We start from the raw sequence: 18,976 nt of genomic DNA on the forward strand, positions 1-18,976 counted from the left end.
TTCTGGGACTTTCTGGGCTGTATGTCCGGTTAGGGGGAGCTGTTACTGAGGAGCTTCGCGAGAGCTCTGGGGGCCTGAGGGCGCAAGTGCAGGATTAGGGGCAATCAGAGGAAGTGGTACAGTTTGAGGCCTCGCAAGGGGCCCCCACCTGCACTATCGCACAGATAGGGGCTGATGGGTATTTTTTACGGGAGGGGCTTCCAGCTTTTCTAGGATTCCAAAAGGGATCTGTGCCCGTCCATTGACCCACATAAAGAACTGTTACCAATTTCAAATTCTGATGGGACGGAAACAGGAAAGACGGAAAGCGTGGACTTGAGGGATGGGGTAGGAGAGGACCTGGAGGCTGGGGTTCTAGAACACCCCATCTCCTTCTCCATCCGGGTGGCAGAGTCACTCTGTGCCTGCATGGGGCATCCACACTCACTCGTTAGCACCTGTACTTGTGCGTTACTCTTCGACGGTGACCCCTGGCCTGGCATCGTCCTCACCCTGTCTTCTTTGCTGATTCTGAGCAGTTCTCCTTGAAGCCTTCAGTGAAGCCACCCTTCTCCGATCCTTCTTCCTCTCCAGCAGCTCCTTGAACCTCTTGAGGTGGGGGAAGAAGGTCCCCCCCTTTTTATCCCTGATAGTTCTGCTTTTCTGCTTGTCTTTAAATTCTATTGTGGCAAAATAACAAAATTTACCATCGTAACCATTTTTAATTCTACAGCTCAGCAGTACTGAATACATCCATCGTGTGCCATCATCACCGCCGTCCCATCTCCGGACACTTCAGCCTGTAAACTGAAACTCTATACCCATCAAACAGTGACTCTCCGTTTTGTAACTGAACCCAAGTTCGTGTGCCCGATGTGCAGCAAAGCTGATCGTTGAGATAGATCTCTAGTGGGCAAGGAGGCTAGAGGTTCTTCTTGAGGCAGCCACGTGAGGAGATGGGAAAATGAGCCTCAAGTCGGCCTCCCTGAAGCAGGATGGCCAGGCATTTTTTAAAGGCAAGTAGAAAAGGGTGTGGGTAAGGGGAAGGAGAGAGGAGCTTTGTGACTCAAAATCAGATAAAGGAAGTTAGGAGGTAGGGGAAGGTTAATTTCATTTTGTTGGGCTCCAAGGGGAGGTCAGTGTCCTGACTGGTTCTAGCTGGCTTCTTGACGAAACCCTGAGTTCCTGCAAAGCGACTAAATTAACCACTCGGTCATCATGGCATGACTATTATCGTAGAGGAACATGGTGGCAGACAGCATTCTGAGCACCCCCAAGCAGGTTTGGGGAGAAGTTGCAGCTGCCTTGGCTGCCCTGTTAACTCTTTGGTTATGGGTTTCTGTTTCCTCTCCCCCAGCCCCCAGCAACCACCTGTCTACTGTCCGTGATTTCGCTCTACCTTTAAATGTCTGATCCCATAGGATCCTGGCCTTTGTCTTCCCTTCTCACTCTGCCTTTTCTAGACCATCTCATCTATTCCCAGGGCTCTGAACACTCTGCACGGCATGATTCCCTTTTTTCTTATCCCTTTGCAGAGATAAAATTACTCCCAGGCTTTTTTTTTTATTATTCTTAAACATAGGTGTTTTTTTTTAAAATGTTTAACGTTTATTGTGGGAGAGATAGAGTGAGTGAGTACATGGGCAGAGAGAGAGGGGGAGAGAGAGAGAGATCAAGCAGGCTCCACACTGTCAGCACAGAGCCCAACGTGGGGCTCAAACTCAAGAACCGTGAGATCATGACCTGAGCCGAAATCAAGAGTTGGAAGCTTAACTGACTGAGCCACCCAGGTGCCCCACACAGATTTTTTTTTTTTTTAAATCATGTATTGTTCTTGTGAATATAAACAAAATTAGTTGGTTAAAGTTTTCCTAAAACTTCTCCACATTAGCATTACCACTTTCCAGTTGGAGGCATTAATGCCTGTACCTTCCACGTAAGATTGCCTTCTCTAGGGGTACCTGGTTGGCTCGGTTGGTAGAGCATGCAACTCTTGATCTCAGGGTCATGAGTTCAAGCCCTAGGTTGGGTGTGGAGACTACTTAAAAAAAAAAAAAAAAAGATTGCCTTTGAGAGCATTGGTCTTCCAGCATTTCCTAAAGAGCCCACAAGAGAATCAAAAGCCATTGGTACTGGGCTCTCAAGCTGCCCTTGCATTTACATAGTGCTAGCCAACTTTAAGTAATTTTAACATGCAAAAAAGCGTAATTCATAAGTATCGATAATACAAAATGAAAATACCCATGCAAACACCACCCTGATCAAGAAATGGAATTTTACCAGCACCCCAGAAGCCACTCCCCTACCCCTTACCAAATATTCCCCCCTCTGAGCTAATCAAAGGGAATCACTAGTCCTCACCATAGATTGGTTTTGCCTGTTTTTGAACTTTATGTAATGGAGTAATACAGTAAGCAGCCTTTTGAGACATAAAAGCTTTTTGTAGTCAGTGCTGCCCTTGCCCAAAGATGAAAAGGACCAAGGCCTGTTAGGGGAGGAAGTGCAAACCTACCTGCCCCTCATTATGTAAGCAAGGGACAAAGGACAACATCGTGCATCAGACAGAGATTTGGACCGTCCAGTCCTGAGATTCTCTGATTCTGGGGTCAGCTGGCTAAAGTGTGTATCAAATTACTACCCTTGTATTTTTTTTTTTAATTTTTTTTAACGTTTATTTATTTTTGAGACAGAGAGAGACAGAGCATGAATGAGGGAGGGTCAGAGAGAGAGAGAGAGAGAGAGGGAGACACAGAATCTGAAACAGGCTCCAGGCTCTGAGCTGTCAGCACAGAGCCCGACGCGGGGCTCGAACTCACAGACCATGAGATCACGACCTGAGCCGAAGTCGGAGGCTTAACCGACTGAGCCACCTAGGCGCCCCTACCCTTGTATTTAAGGTGCAGCACATTATAAAAAGAAGTATTTAATCCATCATAAAGGCAAAAAATTAAAATATGGGTAACGCTTAATGCTGGGGACATTGTGGGGAAAAGGACACTTCCATTTACAATTAGGTAAGTATATGATCTAATTTTGAGGACGGTCAGCTAATACCCACCAAAATGCTAAATGTTCATACTTTTTGGCCTGCAAACTTCCTCCTAGAAATCTATCCTCAAGAAAGACTTCCAGCAACTCTGTACTGAGCCTCAACTTCCCCGTTTCTTAAAACAGGGATGATGACAGTACATGGCTCAGTGGGTTGTTGAGCCAAGCAGATGAGTGTACACACACACACACATTTAAATGTGTATTTAAGTGGTAACTCTTGCCTTTGTCTCAGTACATTGGTACTGTTCACTTGACGTTTTCACAACAGATCGATAAAACCTTCAAGTATCGAACTCCTACCAAAGAACACACCCCTCAGGGAAACGAAGTTGGATTTTTTCTTTGTCTCAGTGTGACCCCCTGGGAGCTTACTGAAGTGCAGGTTTCTGGGCGCACTCTAAATGAAAAGAATTACCGCGGAAGCACCGCGACCCTGTCCTTGAACAAGCTCCCCAGGTGTTTCTTTGGAAGTCGCCGCCGCCTCCTTGGCCGAAAGCCGGTGGAGTCCGCCAGCCAGACGGTGTCGCTCTTCCCCAGCACTTCAGCCTCCGGCTCCCGGAAGAGCAGCTCTGTCCGCCGGGGAGGGGGTGGTGCTGCACTCGTCTCCTCTCTTCCGCTTCCGGTGTCCCCCTGCAGCCATGGCCGCCGCCGCTGCCGCTGGCGGCCCTGGGGCGCCCCTGTCCCCGGACGAATTGCTTCCGAAAGGCGATGCCGAGAAGACTGAGGAGGAGCTGGAGGAGGAAGACGACGAGGAGGTACTGGGGCCCTGCGGTGTGAGGCGGAGTGCAAGGTTACGGGCCGGGAGCGGCCCGCACGGGGGTGTGAGCTCCGCGTGCTGCGGGATCCGGGCGAAAGCGCGTCGCGGAGCCCGGAGAGGTCGGAGGGGAGGTGTCTTCTCCGGGAGGCGGGGTTAGGGCCCCCAGTGGGCCGGAGCGGGCTGCCCTAGTTCCAGGGGGTGGTTGCCATTGCTTCGATCGAGATCCGCGCCGCCTCCACCACAGCTAGATGAGACCCTGTCGGAGAGACTGTGGGGTCTGACGGAGATGTTCCCAGAGAGGGTCCGGTCCGCGGCTGGAGCCACTTTTGATCTCTCCGTCTTTGTGGCTCAAAAAATGTACAGGTAAGGTCCGAGGGCAAAGACGTTGGGGTGTGCCTGGGGTGACCGAAGTGCTGTGAATGAACATGGGCTTTGGAAGTAGCAGAGCGGGGCTGGAGGCCAACCTGCCACCTAGATCACTGAGTGAGTGACCTTGGACTGGTCTCTTAACCTTTCTTGATCTCCACGAACTCTTCCGTAAAGTGGCGATTCCTGTGGGGCAGGGTCGTTGTGAGGATCGTTTCACGTTACGTGAGGTAATTAACGTGGTGTAGAAGTAGCTTCGTAAGAACTCAGGAGGATGTTAGAACGACTCTCGCTAGGTAAACAGCCGGCAGAACTGCGCGTCCTGTTTCTGGTCCGAGTGTGGTGCACGTGTTGGGGAAAGAACGTGCTTTTCAAAAACATTGGCGTGGGAGAGGTTTGGTTACTGGGCCGTTCTTGGTGAAGAAGAACACATCTGTGTTTGTGTCTTGCTGTCACGCTCACACCCCGTCTGCAGGTTTTCCAGGGCAGCCTTGTGGATTGGGACCACTTCCTTCATGATCCTGGTCCTTCCTGTTGTCTTCGAAACGGAGAAGTTGCAAATGGAGCAGCAGCAGCAACTGCAGCAGCGGCAGGTGAGCCCAGAGCCTTTGCCTGCGCGGCGGTGCAAGGTGTTGATTTTCCCCAAAGCTGGGTAGACCCGTGGGTAGAGACTGGGATCCAGCCCACGCTCTTTTAGGTGCCCGCGTGATCGGCAGTGTTTGCAGACCTCCTCTGCCCCGTCAGAGGGAAAATGCGATCCGGAGGCTCGTCCGGTGCCTTACACCTCTCCTTTTCTTTTCCAGATACTTCTAGGGCCCAACACAGGGCTCTCAGGCGGAATGCCAGGGGCTCTACCTTCACTTCCTGGAAAGCTCTAGATTGTTACTGCTCTATGACTTGTCTTGGTGGGACGAGTTTGAAAATTCAATAGTGTTGAACTGCTGATGATTTGGATTTTCTCTTTTCCTTTTTTTTTTTTTTTTTTTTTTTCTTTTTAACTTTGGCACATTGATTTATCTAAACCTGGAGAGAATTCTCCCCAGTGTGTCACGGAGACTCCCAACTTGCAGCTGTGCCCTCCACGCTGTCCCATTTCTTCTGTCCTCACTCTGATACCAGAGTGCAGCAATGCAGACGGTTACTCCAGCTCTGGCCATTCCCCCCCCCCCCCCTTTCACTAAATCACTAAATCACTCGTGACCGGAAGATCTCAACTCTCTGATTGTGGCAAAGGAACCGATGCCACTGGGAAGGATGTACCCCTGACCATTTTTGTTTTTAAGCATGGAGATGTTGGGAAGGGACATGCACACAGTATGAAATACATAATGCCGTTACAGCTGCAGTGTAAAGCAGCCACTGTGAATTTCTGGGGTGGAAAGGAGGGAGGGCTGGGCAGCAGCTTCGACCACGGGATGGGGACTGTGGAGGGCAGAGAAGAGCTCATTTTCTCTGCCGGTTTTGGCTATTAGAGACCTGTGTGTGTGTGTCCAAAAAAGAAAAAAGTGCTCACTTTTTGTATTTAAATATTAAAAATGATTCCGACAGAAAGCGTCATCCACGTACTTGTGTGATACACACCTTGAGATCACGTCCTTCGACTGCCCCTTGCATTTCCTCTCCGAAGCTAACCACTGTGTGACAGTTTGACCCCTGAGGCCCAACAGTGGAAAACATGATTCAGTTTGGGCTAGGAACCTCTTTTTGTTGTTGTTGTTGTTAAAGATTTTATTTTTTAAGTAATCTCTACAGCCAACCAGGGGAGCTTGAACTTAACCCCGAGGTGAACAGTCACATGGTCTTCTGACTGAGCCAGCCAGGTACCCCAGAAACCTCAGAATAGTAATCTTTGCCCTGAATTCAGGCAACCATGTTCAGATCCACCAACAAAGGATCGGGTCGATGTATTTGTACGGTCTACAGTGATACACAGTTATAAAGGATTTGTAGGGAATGACCTACTACTAACTTCTGGTCTAGGAAGGGAATGGTGGCAAATAGAACTTTTTTAGTCCTTTTAAAAATAATTGCTGAGATGAGCTGATTATGAATTCCAACTATAGCCCTGCCTTTGAACCTTGCAGTTTTTGTATTCAACGTAAATTTTTATTAGCAATGTGCTATTAATAATACTGAGCCTTTTATGTGTATATTGTTTATCAGAATGATGCTATATAATTTAGGGTGTAGTGGTAGTTCTGTTTTACAGAGGAGGAAGGAGTCACAGAGAGGTTGGATAATCTGTGCCAGACCACACAGGAAACGATGGATCTGAATTCAAGTCTAACAGGCCCCCTCTGCTATGTGATCTTGATCTTGTTAACCAGAGAAAAACGCTAGTCATTTGTCAGGGCTGGTAACGAAAACTTGTACTTATTAGGATTCCTCAGATTAAGTCTAGTTTTTGTAAATTGAAAAGTGCCTCAGGATTTTGAACCAAATGGAGTGCATATTTTGTCTGGATTTTTGAGGGGAGAGGTTGGACCAAAGCACAAAACAGCTCTGAAAGATGGCTGAGGATCGTAGTGAGTTTCTTCTGAAGCATCACCACACTAATGTTCACTTTTTTCCTTTACAGAATTACAAATTCAGGCAGACATAGAACACGTACGGAGTTTTCCATTTTTAATATTTGGTTAAACAAAATACATCTTTTGTAAACAAACCCAGCACAAGGCCAACAAAAAAAAGGAATAAAAGCAAGAAAAACAAAAAGCCTAGGGTTGCCCCTTATTGGGCATCAGGGTCAGGCCTGCCCCTTTCCTTAAAGGACATGGGGCTTTTTGCCCTTGGGCATCAGCGTGGGTCCCTGTTCCTAAGCACCAGAATTGGATATGAACAGAGAAACCAGCCCTGAAACGTGTAAGCGTCTTTGCATATCCCATTGGCTCATGGACTCCAAGTGCACGGGGACTCCTTTGAAGTGCCATTTGCACAGGCCCAAGCAGATTGGTGGAGAGGAGTTCCCTCCTCCTCCTCCCAGGAAATGGCTTACTATCACTGACAGTGCCCATGGACCCAAGGTCCTGCTCGTGACAATCAGGTTGGCTGTAACTTCTGGCTGGTGGTGGTTGGAATGTCATTGTGCAGGGGTAAGGAGCTCCCTGTGGTGCCAAGCAGGTCTGGTGTGGAAAATGGTGCAGAAGAGACTGCAGCCAGTTGCCGAGAGGGTGTAATGCAGTAGCCGCTTGGTGGCCTCTGTTACTCAGCATAAAAAACGGCCTTGTTGGATTGAAGATACATGTGCAGAAAAAGTGCTGGTGTAAACATGCACTCCAGTCACAGTGGGGAGAAAGCCTCAGCTTCGTCCTGTCAAGCCTGCTCAGTCTTGACGCGCAAGCCCCAGGCTGGCTTTGCCGCTGGAGAGGCGTGTGGCCAGCGGGGCAGCTCTCAGACCTGCCAAGACCGTCGATGTGTAAGCGGCAGACAGGCCATCCCCGCCCGCCCACCCGCCTCGAGGCAACTACGACCACTTTGGTGACGCGCTATGTGGTACACTTCCCCTCCTTCTCTTCTGTTTTCCAAAGTTACAGGAGAAAAGTGGCCTACAACTATTTCAAGAGGTAGGGGGTAGGTCAACTTTCAGTTGACGTGTAAAGGAAACTAAAGACATGACAAATCCAGGTCCTCTAACATGATGCACATAAACACCCAACTTGAGGGCTCTGATTCTTGTCACTATAGGGACTCAGCCTGGGACTTCTACCAGTTCTAGCTGCTCTTAATCTCTGAGAAGCTTGTCTTCACAATACTTTCCTCACTCAGCTGTGTCTCAAACTAGTGGAATTTGCTATCAAAAGCAGACTTCTTGTTTCCTGACTTTGCCAGAGTGTGTCAACTGGGAAAACTGCCCTTTTGCCTGTCTTGTGCCCAGAGCCCCCTAAATCAATGTAGTGAAGCGGCAGGGACAACGCTGGAGCGAGGCGGACAGGCCCCCCGGGCCTGCCCCAGTCTGGCTTCCGCCACGTCCTCTTAGGTATCTAGCTCACCCTGTCACACTAGAATATTGCAGGCCTCGACCACCCGGCGTGGAACACTAGAGAACTTTTCATTATAAGACTCCAAGGATGGCCGTTGACCACCCTTAAAAATGGGGGTAATGGGTGGCATTAGGGGTTGGAGATGGCATGCTGTACCACTGCTGGCGTTTTGGAGATGGTTTCCTGAGAGGCCCTTCTGCTCTGGGTCCGTCAAGCCAGTCGCGTGGGCTTCGCGTGTACTATGTCTTCAGACCCGCTGGTTGCCAGGAAAGGGGAAGTGGAGGCAGCATCTCCAGGTGAGTCACAGCAGCAGTGAACTCCAGCAGAGCCTCTGTCAAGTTCTCGTGGGAATGGGGAAAATAAGCTGGGACCCACCTTCCTTTCTCCTCTCTGAAATAAAACAAGGGTCTTCCAGAGCTGGCCCTAAGCACACAGAGCTCCTACCTTCCTTTCCCAGGAATGAGTAACGCTGGTTGCTTCTCGTAACAGTCCACACATCTGTCCTATTGCACTGTCAAATATGAAGGGAAAACCCAGTGAGATGTTTGGGGAAGTGGCAGGGGCAGACCTGCTGTATAGGCCACAGCACGTTACAGACGATTTCGGGGCTGAGGTGAGGGAAGGACGGGTAGAACTGCGTTACACATCAGCCCTCCAACTCTGATGGGCCTCCACCTCTTCTGGTACCACCAGCAGGAGTTCACAGTTCTTTCCTCGCAAGTGATGTTTTAGAAATTTCCTGTGGGAACAACAGGTAGATGAAAGAGAAGATGAAATGCCGGTAAAACTGCAAATTCCAGCCTCAGGGCCATGTGTTCACCAGTGACCTCCTTAGCTATACCCTCGGCAGGCCCCAATCTCTCGAGTAGGGATCTATTCTTGCAGCTTCAGCAACTGGCTACCCCTCGATCTGGCCACTTAATTTCCAAGCTGAATTTTCACTCATTCTCATATAGAACTGCCAAACTATCGGGGCACCTGGGTGGCTCAGTCAGTTGAGCATCCGACTTTGGCTCTCGCAGTTGGTGAGTTTGAGCCCTGCATCAGGCTCTGTGCTGACAGCTCGGAGCCTGGAGCCTCTTCGGATTTTGTGTGTGTGTGTGTGTGTGTGTGTGTGTGTGTGTGTGTGTGTGTGTGTGTCTCTGTCTCTCTCTGCCCCTCACCCACTTGCATTCTGTCTCTCTCTCAAAAATATTTAAAATTAAAATAAAATAAAATAAAAGTTTCTTCTTCGGTCTCTGGGAAATTTAGCCCTCTCTGGCCTGAATGTCTGTCTTCCTCCCTCTGAACTGGCAGCTTTACCATCAGTTGTCTGAGTACAGAGAATGCTACAATGCCAGTCCTACCAGACCACAGGGTCAGCATGCCGGGGGCTGGGGCTTCTCTACCAAAGGGACTTCCCATCCTCATGGGCCATCAAAGATTTAGGTGTTTCAAGCCCAACACCCTGTGATTCTAAGCAAGGCGGGGAGAGGATCCCAGGAGCTAGGAATTTCATCTCCTTCGTCAAGTAAAAAGAAAAAAAAGAAAGACGGGCTCAACTTCCCCAACACACCAACGGAAGGAGCCCAGCACGTTCCCAGCAGGTACCTGAGCTCGCTCTCGCCTCCAATCCACTCGGGCATCTTCAGTTTGGAGTCGAGGTTGTAGTAGGCACCTCCCACCTCTCGAACACAGATCCAGTGCTGCCTTTTGAGAGGCAACTTCAGCGGACCCCAGCACAGGCTGGAGGGCAGGTTCATGATGAAGCCCATGACGTTAGTGAGAGCAATGGCACTGACATCCCTGCGGAGGAAGAGCGGCGTCAGGCTCCGAGGCTGTCCACGCCCCAAGGTCCCCCCGGGAGCACCTCCCCACGCGTGCCCGAGTGACAGTCCTCATCGGGTCAAGCCTGGTTCGGGTTACCTGCGCTTGTCCCACCAGACAGCTTCGTAGCCTTTGGTCTGAAGTGCTGCCATAATGACGTTCACATCGTAGTTCCCGTTTCCTAACATGCTCTTCTTGTGGGGCGTCACCATGGTGTTCGGAGACAGCCTGCACGCGTGCAAGGAGCTGGGCTGAGACTCGTGGGCCCGGCCGCCCGACCTCCTGCCCCACACGCCCCGGACACCTTCCAGCGTCCAGCGCAGCGTGCCCCCGCAAGGCCTGCTCCCCCCACTCAGGTACAAAGTAACTCAATACTTTACAGACGTATTTTACAGTCGGGCCTCCTACTGCACTAGGGATTGCCTTTCTTCTTATGCAAAACATTAATTCAGTGGTGCCAGGGCCTAGCTGTCTGTCATCCAGAAAGTCACTGGACACAGACTGTACTCTTATGACAGAGTCTCATTTGTGAAGCCCCTGGCCTATCCTTGTCTGCAGCCTTCTTCACTGCAGACCTTCCTGCTTTAATACAGCCATTTTTTTTTTTAAACATTAGAAAATAGTAATTGATATTTTCATTTGTGTGGATAGTATTTTTTGCTACTCTTGTTTTTTTACAGTTTAAATGCTTTCTATTTAAGGCTTGCACACTTGGTAATCATTAATCCTTAAATACTCCAAGGGCTACAGGAGCCCAGGCATGAAACAAAAATGTATGAACCGGGGCCACATGTAAAGCACTAAGAACTAATAAGGCCTGTATTAAACTGGCATGTCTGAGCCACCTAAAGCATTTCAAATATACGTGTCTGGTTGTGTAAGTACTTGAATAAAAAAAAAATTTTTTTAAGCTTATTTATTTTGAGAGAGAGCGCATAAGCAAGGGAGGGGCAGAGAGAGAGAGGGAGAGAGAGAATTCCAAGCAGGCTCTGCACGGTCAGTGTAGAGCCCAGCACAGGGCTCTATCTCCTAAACTGAGATCATGACCTGAGCTGAGATCAAGAGCTGGAAGCTTAACCGACTGAGCCACCCAGGCGCTTCTGGAATAAAAAAGTTTTTAAAAACTGAAACACAAAGAATCAACTGAAAACAATGTCTGTGCCAAACAAAACTCAATTATGGTCCATGCGCCCACCCCGCTCTGGGCCATTTTTGGCTGGGCCTCATTAGCTACTCCTTTGTCTCCAGCAAGGTCAGCTCCGAAGGCACTTCCAGTCCCATTATTTGGTTTTCACAGGCTAGTCAGGCCGGGACTTGAGGAAAGGCCTTCTTGAAGGAAGGGCTGGATTCCTTTTGCCTGGCTGTGAAGGGAAGTGTGAGCTTCTTGGGAACGAATGTGGAGGGCAGTATCCAGGAGGCTGCTAAGGAAGGGCCAGCTCCAGAGGAGAACCAGGGCTCGAGGGCAACTCTGAACACTCAAGAACTCTTACAAAGTTTTTTTTTTTTTTTTAAACTTCTCTGTACACGGTGACCACACTGATATTTTTCAAACATAAAACATTCCTCCCACTGCTTAAACCTTCCAATGGTTCCCAAAGCACTTAAATACAATCTAAATGATTTGCTTTCTAGGCGAGGCCCTCAAGACACTGCTGACCTCATCCCTATCGCTGGGCACAAAGACCTTCTCTCTGCTACTTCAACACACAAAACACCTTCTCACCCGGGGGCCGTTGCACGTGCTCCCTGTTTCTACCACACTCACTGTTCTGCTGTCTGGAATGCTCTTTCCCTAGGTCTGCACTTGGTTTGCTCCTTATTATTTGGGTCTCAAGTGTTAGTGCCTTAGAGGCCTTTTGTGACCACCCCAACCTTCAGTTTCTTCCAGGCACCAGCTCTTACCCCACCTGCTTTAATCACAGCCCCTGTCGCTACCAGACCCGTCTGGTTTTCCACGCTAGAATGACAGGTTTCTCCATCCCGTTAGGGCTACCCCACCAGGACCCAAGGGGTGCCTGGCACATAACAGGTGCTCAAGGAATGTTTATTGAAACATTCACCATGTTTATCTTGTTGCTCTCTTTCTTGGGAAACTTTCGTAGCAGACCCTTCCAAAGAGCTTGTGTGCTTGTTCTCCAGAGCGAGCAAAGAAGAGGGCTGGAGGACACTAACCTTTGCTCTGCAACCAGATTGCATCTTACCATCATAATAACTACTACTTATTGAAAAATTTCGTGCCATGCCGTCCAATGCTAGATCCTTTCATATGTATCTCACTTAATTTTCACCAGAAACCCATGAGGCTGTAAGTTATTCCCATTTTATAGGTTAAAAAACTGAAGTTTGGTGATTTAAAATGAATGGCCTGTAATCGCTTATCTTATAAGTGACAGCACTAGGATTCGTTCGTGCTTGGGTTTGTCTGACTCCAGTGCTGTGCTTCCCGTCTTGTGTCGAGGAGCCAAGAATCAGTGTGGGTGGTGGTAGCCGGCTGATAAGAGGAAGAGCTGGCACACCCTGGGGTCTGGGGCTAAAATGCAGCTTAAAAGGACAAAGGCCCTCAGTAGGCTCTCGTATTAAAATAAAAAAGCATATGGAAGCAAGCCTAGCTCCAGGTATATCAAGCTCCTACCCTTCCACCGATTTTCCAGTAGCTTCTCCCTACTTTCAGTGAAGTCTCTTGCCAGGAGATGCGTGAAGGCTCCAACAAGGAAACTTCCAGGTCTTCTACCTTGTTCACCATTTTACTCCCTACCAAAACTTACAGCCACGCTTTCCCGAGGGTGCTCCCAGAGGATCACAGAAGGTGTTCAATACAATAACGGCTGAATGAATCAGGTAAAAAGGTTTCCTGCAGGAATTCCTAGAGCCCCGAATACGCTAATATTTACCTTGAGTCTTGAGGAGACAGGGTACATTGCGGTTCCCAAACATATCTGACCACACATTTTTTTGAGGTGCACCTTACAGGAGTTTCCTAGGGTCTCCTTGTCCCATACATTCTATCTCCGATTCCAACCTTCTCCTGTCTATTCCCATTGTCTCTCCCTGAACTGGAGCCTCCTTGCTCCATATCTGGGCTTTTGAAACAGGTTCCTAAATTGATCTCACTTCCAAACTCTCCTTCCACCAAGTCCCTTATATGTTCCTGCCACATTCACCAAGGTACGATGTTTTTACTTTCATGTAAGAACCGCCCGCTGGCTAACTCTAACCCTCCCGGCCCTACGGGGCCTGCTGTTCCTTTGGGCTTTTTAGTGCACTTCAAACACCACGACCACACGGCCTCTATTCTCTCATCATATTTCCTGTTCCAAACCAAATCCTAAAGCTTCTAGAAGGTCAACCTCACATCCTACCTTTGCCACGGAATCTTTCCTGGCTCCTGTGTAGCAGAAAACACAGGGAGATGGGGAGGACTACACATTATCCTAGCAACCAGCACCAGGACTAGTCGTGAGATTTAATCTCCATGCCTCTTAGCGTATCTGTAACAATGGGAACAATTCCCGTTTTACAAGACCATTAGAGAATTCCGTTGTCTTACACATGTCCAACCAAACAGCAAATTCCTGAAGCAAAGGGGATGGCTCTGCTACTCTGCAGCCCTCACAGCTAAGCAGTGGCAACTGAGTAAACATGTGTCGCCCAGATGATCAATACAGGAAATACTGAGAATGGCTTCCACCTCACTCCCAGGGTGGTCATTTGAATACGCGGGGTCCGTCCAGTGTGCCCATTATATCAGTACTTGTTTTTACTTTAACGATAATCAAATGCCCACTGCGTCAGCTACTCTTACGAGGTTTCCCTCTTAATCCTTCCAATAGTCCTGAGAGGTTAATCTCACAGTGTGAATAAGGATGCTTACGGTGATCTGCACGATCACATATACAGCTGGTGAGTGGTACAGCTAAGATCCAACCCCTTCCCCTAAGACTACGCTCAGCAGCGTCCTGGATAGTTCAACACACTGGTCCCACTGAACTCCCTGGCATCCTGTTCTGTGATTGTTTTCTGGAGACTCCTTGGCAAACTCTTGCTCAGGACGGCCTTAATGACTCGGACAGAAGTTCTGGACTATAAAGCAAGCCTCTCACTTCTGTCGTCACAGCCACAGTTTAGAGCCATGAGATCTGAAGTGATCTGTAAGTGAGAAGACAGGCTCTTGCCAGGTCTCACTAATGCCTAGGCCCTCAGCTGAGTTCCTGGTCCTCCCTGGAGGTTACCACTGTGTCTGGCTATGGTGGTGAGTTCTGATTTTAACAACAACAACAACAACAACAAGATGTGGAAACATTCATGAAGATTCCTTTCTCTCCTAATTAGGACTTTCCTTTTTATCAGGTCTGAAGAAATGTGCCATTAGAAAATAGGGCTCAGAAGAACTTCATGATGTGTCTCTAAATCATTAAATACATAAAGCACAGATCACAAGGCCAAGCACATAGATGTACTCTGCAGGTACTGGCGATGATGATGTGTTTGCCTGGTCCTGAGACAAGATAATTTCAATCTCTGCAGGCTAACATTCAACGCCATTTCTGAATTTACCACCACCACACCTTTAAATGTGGCCCCTTCCACCTGTTCAGGGACATTTTACTGGGGAGGCTGGATTTCTTTGTGGTAGAAAACGCTGGCTTTTCACCAATATCTAAAAGCTCTTTGTCCCTTCCAGCTTGCATTAGACTTTTTTAAGCGGTATCAGCTTGGTTTCTATTTAGATTTTAACAGCTATTTCACCTGGGGAAGGGATGTATAGCTAGCTGCAAGAACATTTAATCACTGAAAAATTGAGGAGAGTCTCGTGAGGATGGTTCGAGGCCTGAGGATTTTCTTTTTTAAAAAAATTTTTTTTTAACGTTTATTTATTTTTGAGACAGAGCATGAACGGGGGAGGGTCAGAGAGAGGGAGACACAGAATCTGAAACAGGCTCCAGGCTCTGAGCTGTCAGCACAGAGCCCGACACGGGGCTCGAACTCACAAACCGTGAGATCATGACCTGAGCCGAAGTTGGCCACCTAACCGACTGAGCCACCCAGGCGCCCCGGCCTGAGGATTTTCCAAGTAACTCTGCAAGGCTGCCGCTCTATCATTTCACTTCCCAATCTTTCCTTTTTCAACGCAGAGGAACACATACGATGAAACGTTCGGGATCAGACATCCACATCTGAATACATGCACCACGTCACCTGCCCAGTTTCTGAGCTTTTCTCCAATCTCACATGTTGAAAACTGATCCTTTTCAAAGCAACGACCTCTTTTGCCATCACTGCGGCGGTTACCACGATCTTCAAATCCTGGACTCTGCCACCTTGACTCCTCTCTTCCCCATCCCCAGGTTCCTGCTGAGCCACTAGCTTTAGTTCTAAGTCCCTGCTCATTTCTATTCCAAACATGAGTCATCTCAAGTCCCATAACTGTACTGAAACTCCACCCTGCCTTTGTATTTCTTTTTTTATCTGGCTAAAAGCGAACTGCTCCGATGAACTTCCTCTCAACAAACAGCATTCATCAAAATTTTTCTCCCATTTCTCCCAGCCATCAGCCCCACATCTTCAAACAGGGACAGAACTTTGTATCCGGGAATTTGAAATTATCTGGTTAAACCTGCCAACATTACTACTGTTTCCGTTAAGACCCAAACAGATCCTCTTTTCCCCTCCGTTTAAACGGCTCTAAATCCCTCGGGTTTTAACTTCGTTTGAGTCTGTTCTCAAGGCCTGGTCAGTGTATGGCTCTGGGATGTACTTAGCGGCTGAGTCCTGTTCAACTTGTTTTCTCTACAGTGCCCAGCAGCGCTTGGCTGGCTGCAGGCAGCTCGTAAATCCTTGTTGATACAATTCTATTGCCTCTCCCTCATCTCGTCTCCCCTCCCTCTGATCCCTTTCACACTTTGTTTCCATTTATCCACACCAAATCTTTCCACCTAAAACACACAGAATTCCACCTCTGGAGTGGGAACAGAGTGTATTTTCTTACGTACTGGTTTGCTATTACTTTGAGATGGATCCTTACACCGTGCTGACAGGAAACTGGGGAGGCTGGTACAAATTTGCAAAAGCTTTAATAGCCAGGAACAGGACTCTGGTTCCATGGGAGTGTTTAGCAAATATTTCGCATTCTTTCATTCAGGGAAAACACAACTGAAAGAGTCCTGCAATTACCCGCAAACTGCTTATAATCATCATCCATATCTTTGGGCCCAGGCCCAACATACTAGCAGGGTGAATGGATGCGGATGATAGAACTACTCTGACATGCCTTTCCAGGACTCAGCAGCAGAGCAGATGTCCTGCTGTGTCCATCCAGACACTGCAGAACTAATTCTCAAACCCTTTTGATAAAAACAATTTTAGAACATCAAAGTAGACAGAGAAAGAGCTGAATTTCTATCACCCTGTCAGGTAACATGTTGCAAAGTGGGTAAAAAAAAAAAAAAAAAAAAAGGCCATCTAGAATGAAGCGGAAAGGGGAAGAGATCTAGAGTCCATTTCAAAGCACAGCTTTGCTACTTGGAAGCTATTTGAACAAATTACCTGACCTTTCTGCCTGTTTCTCTATCCATAAAATAGAGACAGTAAAATGACTGCTGGGGAGGGGTATACAAAGCAATGCACAAAAAGCACCAAGGCCAGCACATGGCCTCATGGGAAAACTGGGCACGGTGTAGAGCTGAGCACCCTGCTTATAAAACCCACAACATTCCACCTCTGATGGCAGGTGACTGAGCGTGTACAGATCTTGTCCCCTTTCCAGACTGTAAACTCTCAGACCAGGGCTTGAGAGGCATTATAGCACAGTGGTCAACAGCACAGACACTAACCTGAATTCAAACTTGGCCCCATCTGTTGTTGTTACCTAAGGCAAATTACTGAACTCCTCTGAGCCCTGTTTGTACCCATAAAATGGAAATAACACAAATTGCATGGGATTGCTGAGGACATCGCACGAGATGACACAACAGAGGGTCCTAGCACTATGCCCAGCCTACAGTAGGTGCTCAATAAATGATAGTGATTATTATTTTTCCCATTTCTGTGTCCCTTACATCTGCTAACAGCACCTAGCTAATTAATATGTTGGTTTGAAGGCTTACCTAGCAGAGACACTGCCCCACCCACAGAAATGCAGAAATAGCAAAAAGTGTAAAAATGGCAAGGAGAAGGAGTCCCCTACCTCTGGAAAATCTCTTGCAGCGTTTCCCGGGTGAAGGCGTTGCTGTCCTGGAAGACGTTATTGAGGGCATGCAGGGCACAAAGCTCCCTGCGCTGTTTCTCATGGTAGATTTGTGGGGGTGCTGCCTGGGGCAGCTCTACAGATTCAGATTTGGCCTTGTCTCCTTTCCATGGCACGCAACTCATGTTTTCGTTTTAGGCTCCAGAGAGGGCTGAAAACACCCCACCCTTCTTCCCTCCAGAGGAAGAATGTAAGTAAGCTTCTCAGTCTTTCCAGGATTCCTGAGGTCCACCTTATTTTCTGATGTCCATGATTTATGCTTGGTCACGGGGAGAAGAGGTTGGAATCAAAAGGAAAAGAAAATCCACCTCTTCTCTTTTCAATAGGAAGATCACTTTTGGATTTAGTGTTATTTCGCCACCACTGTCAAAGTGCAGAATTTTTTCAAAAATCATAGGAAATCTAAGACCTTGCTTCCCTCCTCCCACCCTCCCCTCCAAACACCCCCGACGATTTTCTTGCTGTATTTTCCTCTCTGCAAATGCCAACCAGGCCTCAATGCAGGAGGACCGAACGGAATTGGTCACATCGCTCCTTTTCTTCCATTTCTTTCGAACCGCAACGCCACCGACTCAGGAGACAAGGCCTAGGTGGTGGGTAAAACGCAAAATTCGAGCAGCTAGCGAGGGCAGGCCAGCGTGGGATCGCGGGCGGTGCTGGGGCCTCGTAGGCGGCTCTCCATCCCCTCGGGTGCGGTGGGGCCCCGCAGGGCGCGGGCCGAGGCGGGGGCGGCTCCCTCCGAACCCGCGGACTCTCACCCTCTCGCCGCGGCCCTGCGGAGGAGACAACTCCGGTCAGCTCCGGAGGTCGGGCGGGCAGCCTCGCAGAACCAGGCTGGCGGGCTAAGCGGCGGGGCGGGTCCGGCCCCAGCCCGAGGGAAGGTCCTGCGCAGCGACCGGCAGGCCCGCGAGGGGTGGGGTCGGGCCCACCCCGCTTCGCCGCCCACACCCCAACCTCCCTGCCCGTCACGTGAGTGCAAGGCGACACGCCCTCCCGCCGCTGCCCCTACTCGCACCGCCCGTCGCCCCCTCACCGCTACTGGCCGCCACCTGACGCTGCGGGCCGCCACCTGGGCCGCGCTCGGGCGGGCGGGCAAGCGCGCGCACCTGAGCCCGACGTCAGCAGCCCTCGCCGGGCGCGTGCTCCGGAAACGCCCTCCTGCGCCGTCCCCGCTCCCGCCCGCCGCGGCGTCACCTATGACGTCAGCCAGCCGTCAGGCGGCGCCGGCTCCAAGGCCCCGGCTGCCACGGGTCGGCCGAGTGGGTGTGGGCAGCGTGGGGCGGCCTAGGGACAGTAGGGCCAGGGGGTGCGGCGGCTGCCGCCACTAGAGCTGGTGCGCGGCTCCCGGTTCCCGGGCTGGGTAGGGCGGGGCGGCCTGCCGGAGTCTCGCCTCGACGCCCGCCGCTCCCCACCCTTCCCCTGGCGTCGGCGACGTTCCGGGGCGGCGACCCGGCCTGCGGCTGCACTTTGCGGCTCTCCCCGCCCTTTCCCCTCTCTGGGCCAGGCTTCTCGAGCGGAGTGCTTTCGAGAACCTGGACTAGCTCCTCCTGCGTTGACCGTTCTATGTTTGTCTAGCGCGCTGTTCACCAGGTGATTTCAAAGAACCTTACTGATGCGGCCGGGCGTAAATTGTCTTGGTTAGTGGGCCCGCCGCCCCCCACTTCCTTGGGAGCGTTGAGGGTAAGTGCCTCGCCCGGAGTCACGTTTCAAGTGAAACAGAGTCCGATTTCAGTGCCTTGGTGTCGAATTTCGGTGCAATACACTGAGACCACTGCCCTCTCACCCTCGCCCCCT

The 18,976-nt window shown here is 49.7% G+C and overlaps 2 protein-coding genes across 3 annotated transcripts; one reads left to right on the forward strand and one right to left on the reverse strand.

Annotated features, from left to right (window-relative positions):
* Window positions 1-3,646: 3,646 nt before the first annotated feature.
* Window positions 3,647-5,651, forward strand: TOMM22 (translocase of outer mitochondrial membrane 22). The gene is made up of 4 exons (XM_030320652.1): window positions 3,647-3,785; window positions 4,032-4,150; window positions 4,629-4,746; window positions 4,957-5,651. The coding sequence occupies exons 1-4, from the start codon at window positions 3,669-3,671 to the stop codon at window positions 5,029-5,031; spliced, it is 429 nt and encodes a 142-aa protein (XP_030176512.1). The 5' UTR covers window positions 3,647-3,668; the 3' UTR covers window positions 5,032-5,651.
* Window positions 5,652-6,761: 1,110 nt separating this feature from the next.
* On the reverse strand, window positions 6,762-18,292 carry JOSD1 (Josephin domain containing 1). 2 transcript variants are annotated; one of them, XR_003970049.1, is made up of 6 exons: window positions 18,216-18,292; window positions 17,123-17,955; window positions 10,039-10,167; window positions 9,724-9,918; window positions 8,578-8,872; window positions 6,762-8,474 (listed from the first exon to the last, which is right to left on the reverse strand). XR_003970049.1 is itself a non-coding variant. In XM_030320651.1 (5 exons), the coding sequence occupies exons 2-5, from the start codon at window positions 17,305-17,307 to the stop codon at window positions 8,773-8,775; spliced, it is 609 nt and encodes a 202-aa protein (XP_030176511.1). In that variant the 5' UTR covers window positions 17,308-17,955; window positions 18,216-18,292; the 3' UTR covers window positions 6,762-8,772. The 2 variants fall into 2 exon arrangements, 1 of the variants encoding a protein (XP_030176511.1); XM_030320651.1 differs by having other exon boundaries at window positions 6,762-8,872.
* Between the last annotated feature and the right edge of the window lie 684 nt (window positions 18,293-18,976).

The sequence above is a fragment of the Lynx canadensis genome, chromosome B4, assembly GCF_007474595.2.
Source record: "Lynx canadensis isolate LIC74 chromosome B4, mLynCan4.pri.v2, whole genome shotgun sequence".
In the NCBI taxonomy this organism is placed as follows: Eukaryota; Metazoa; Chordata; class Mammalia; order Carnivora; family Felidae; genus Lynx; species Lynx canadensis.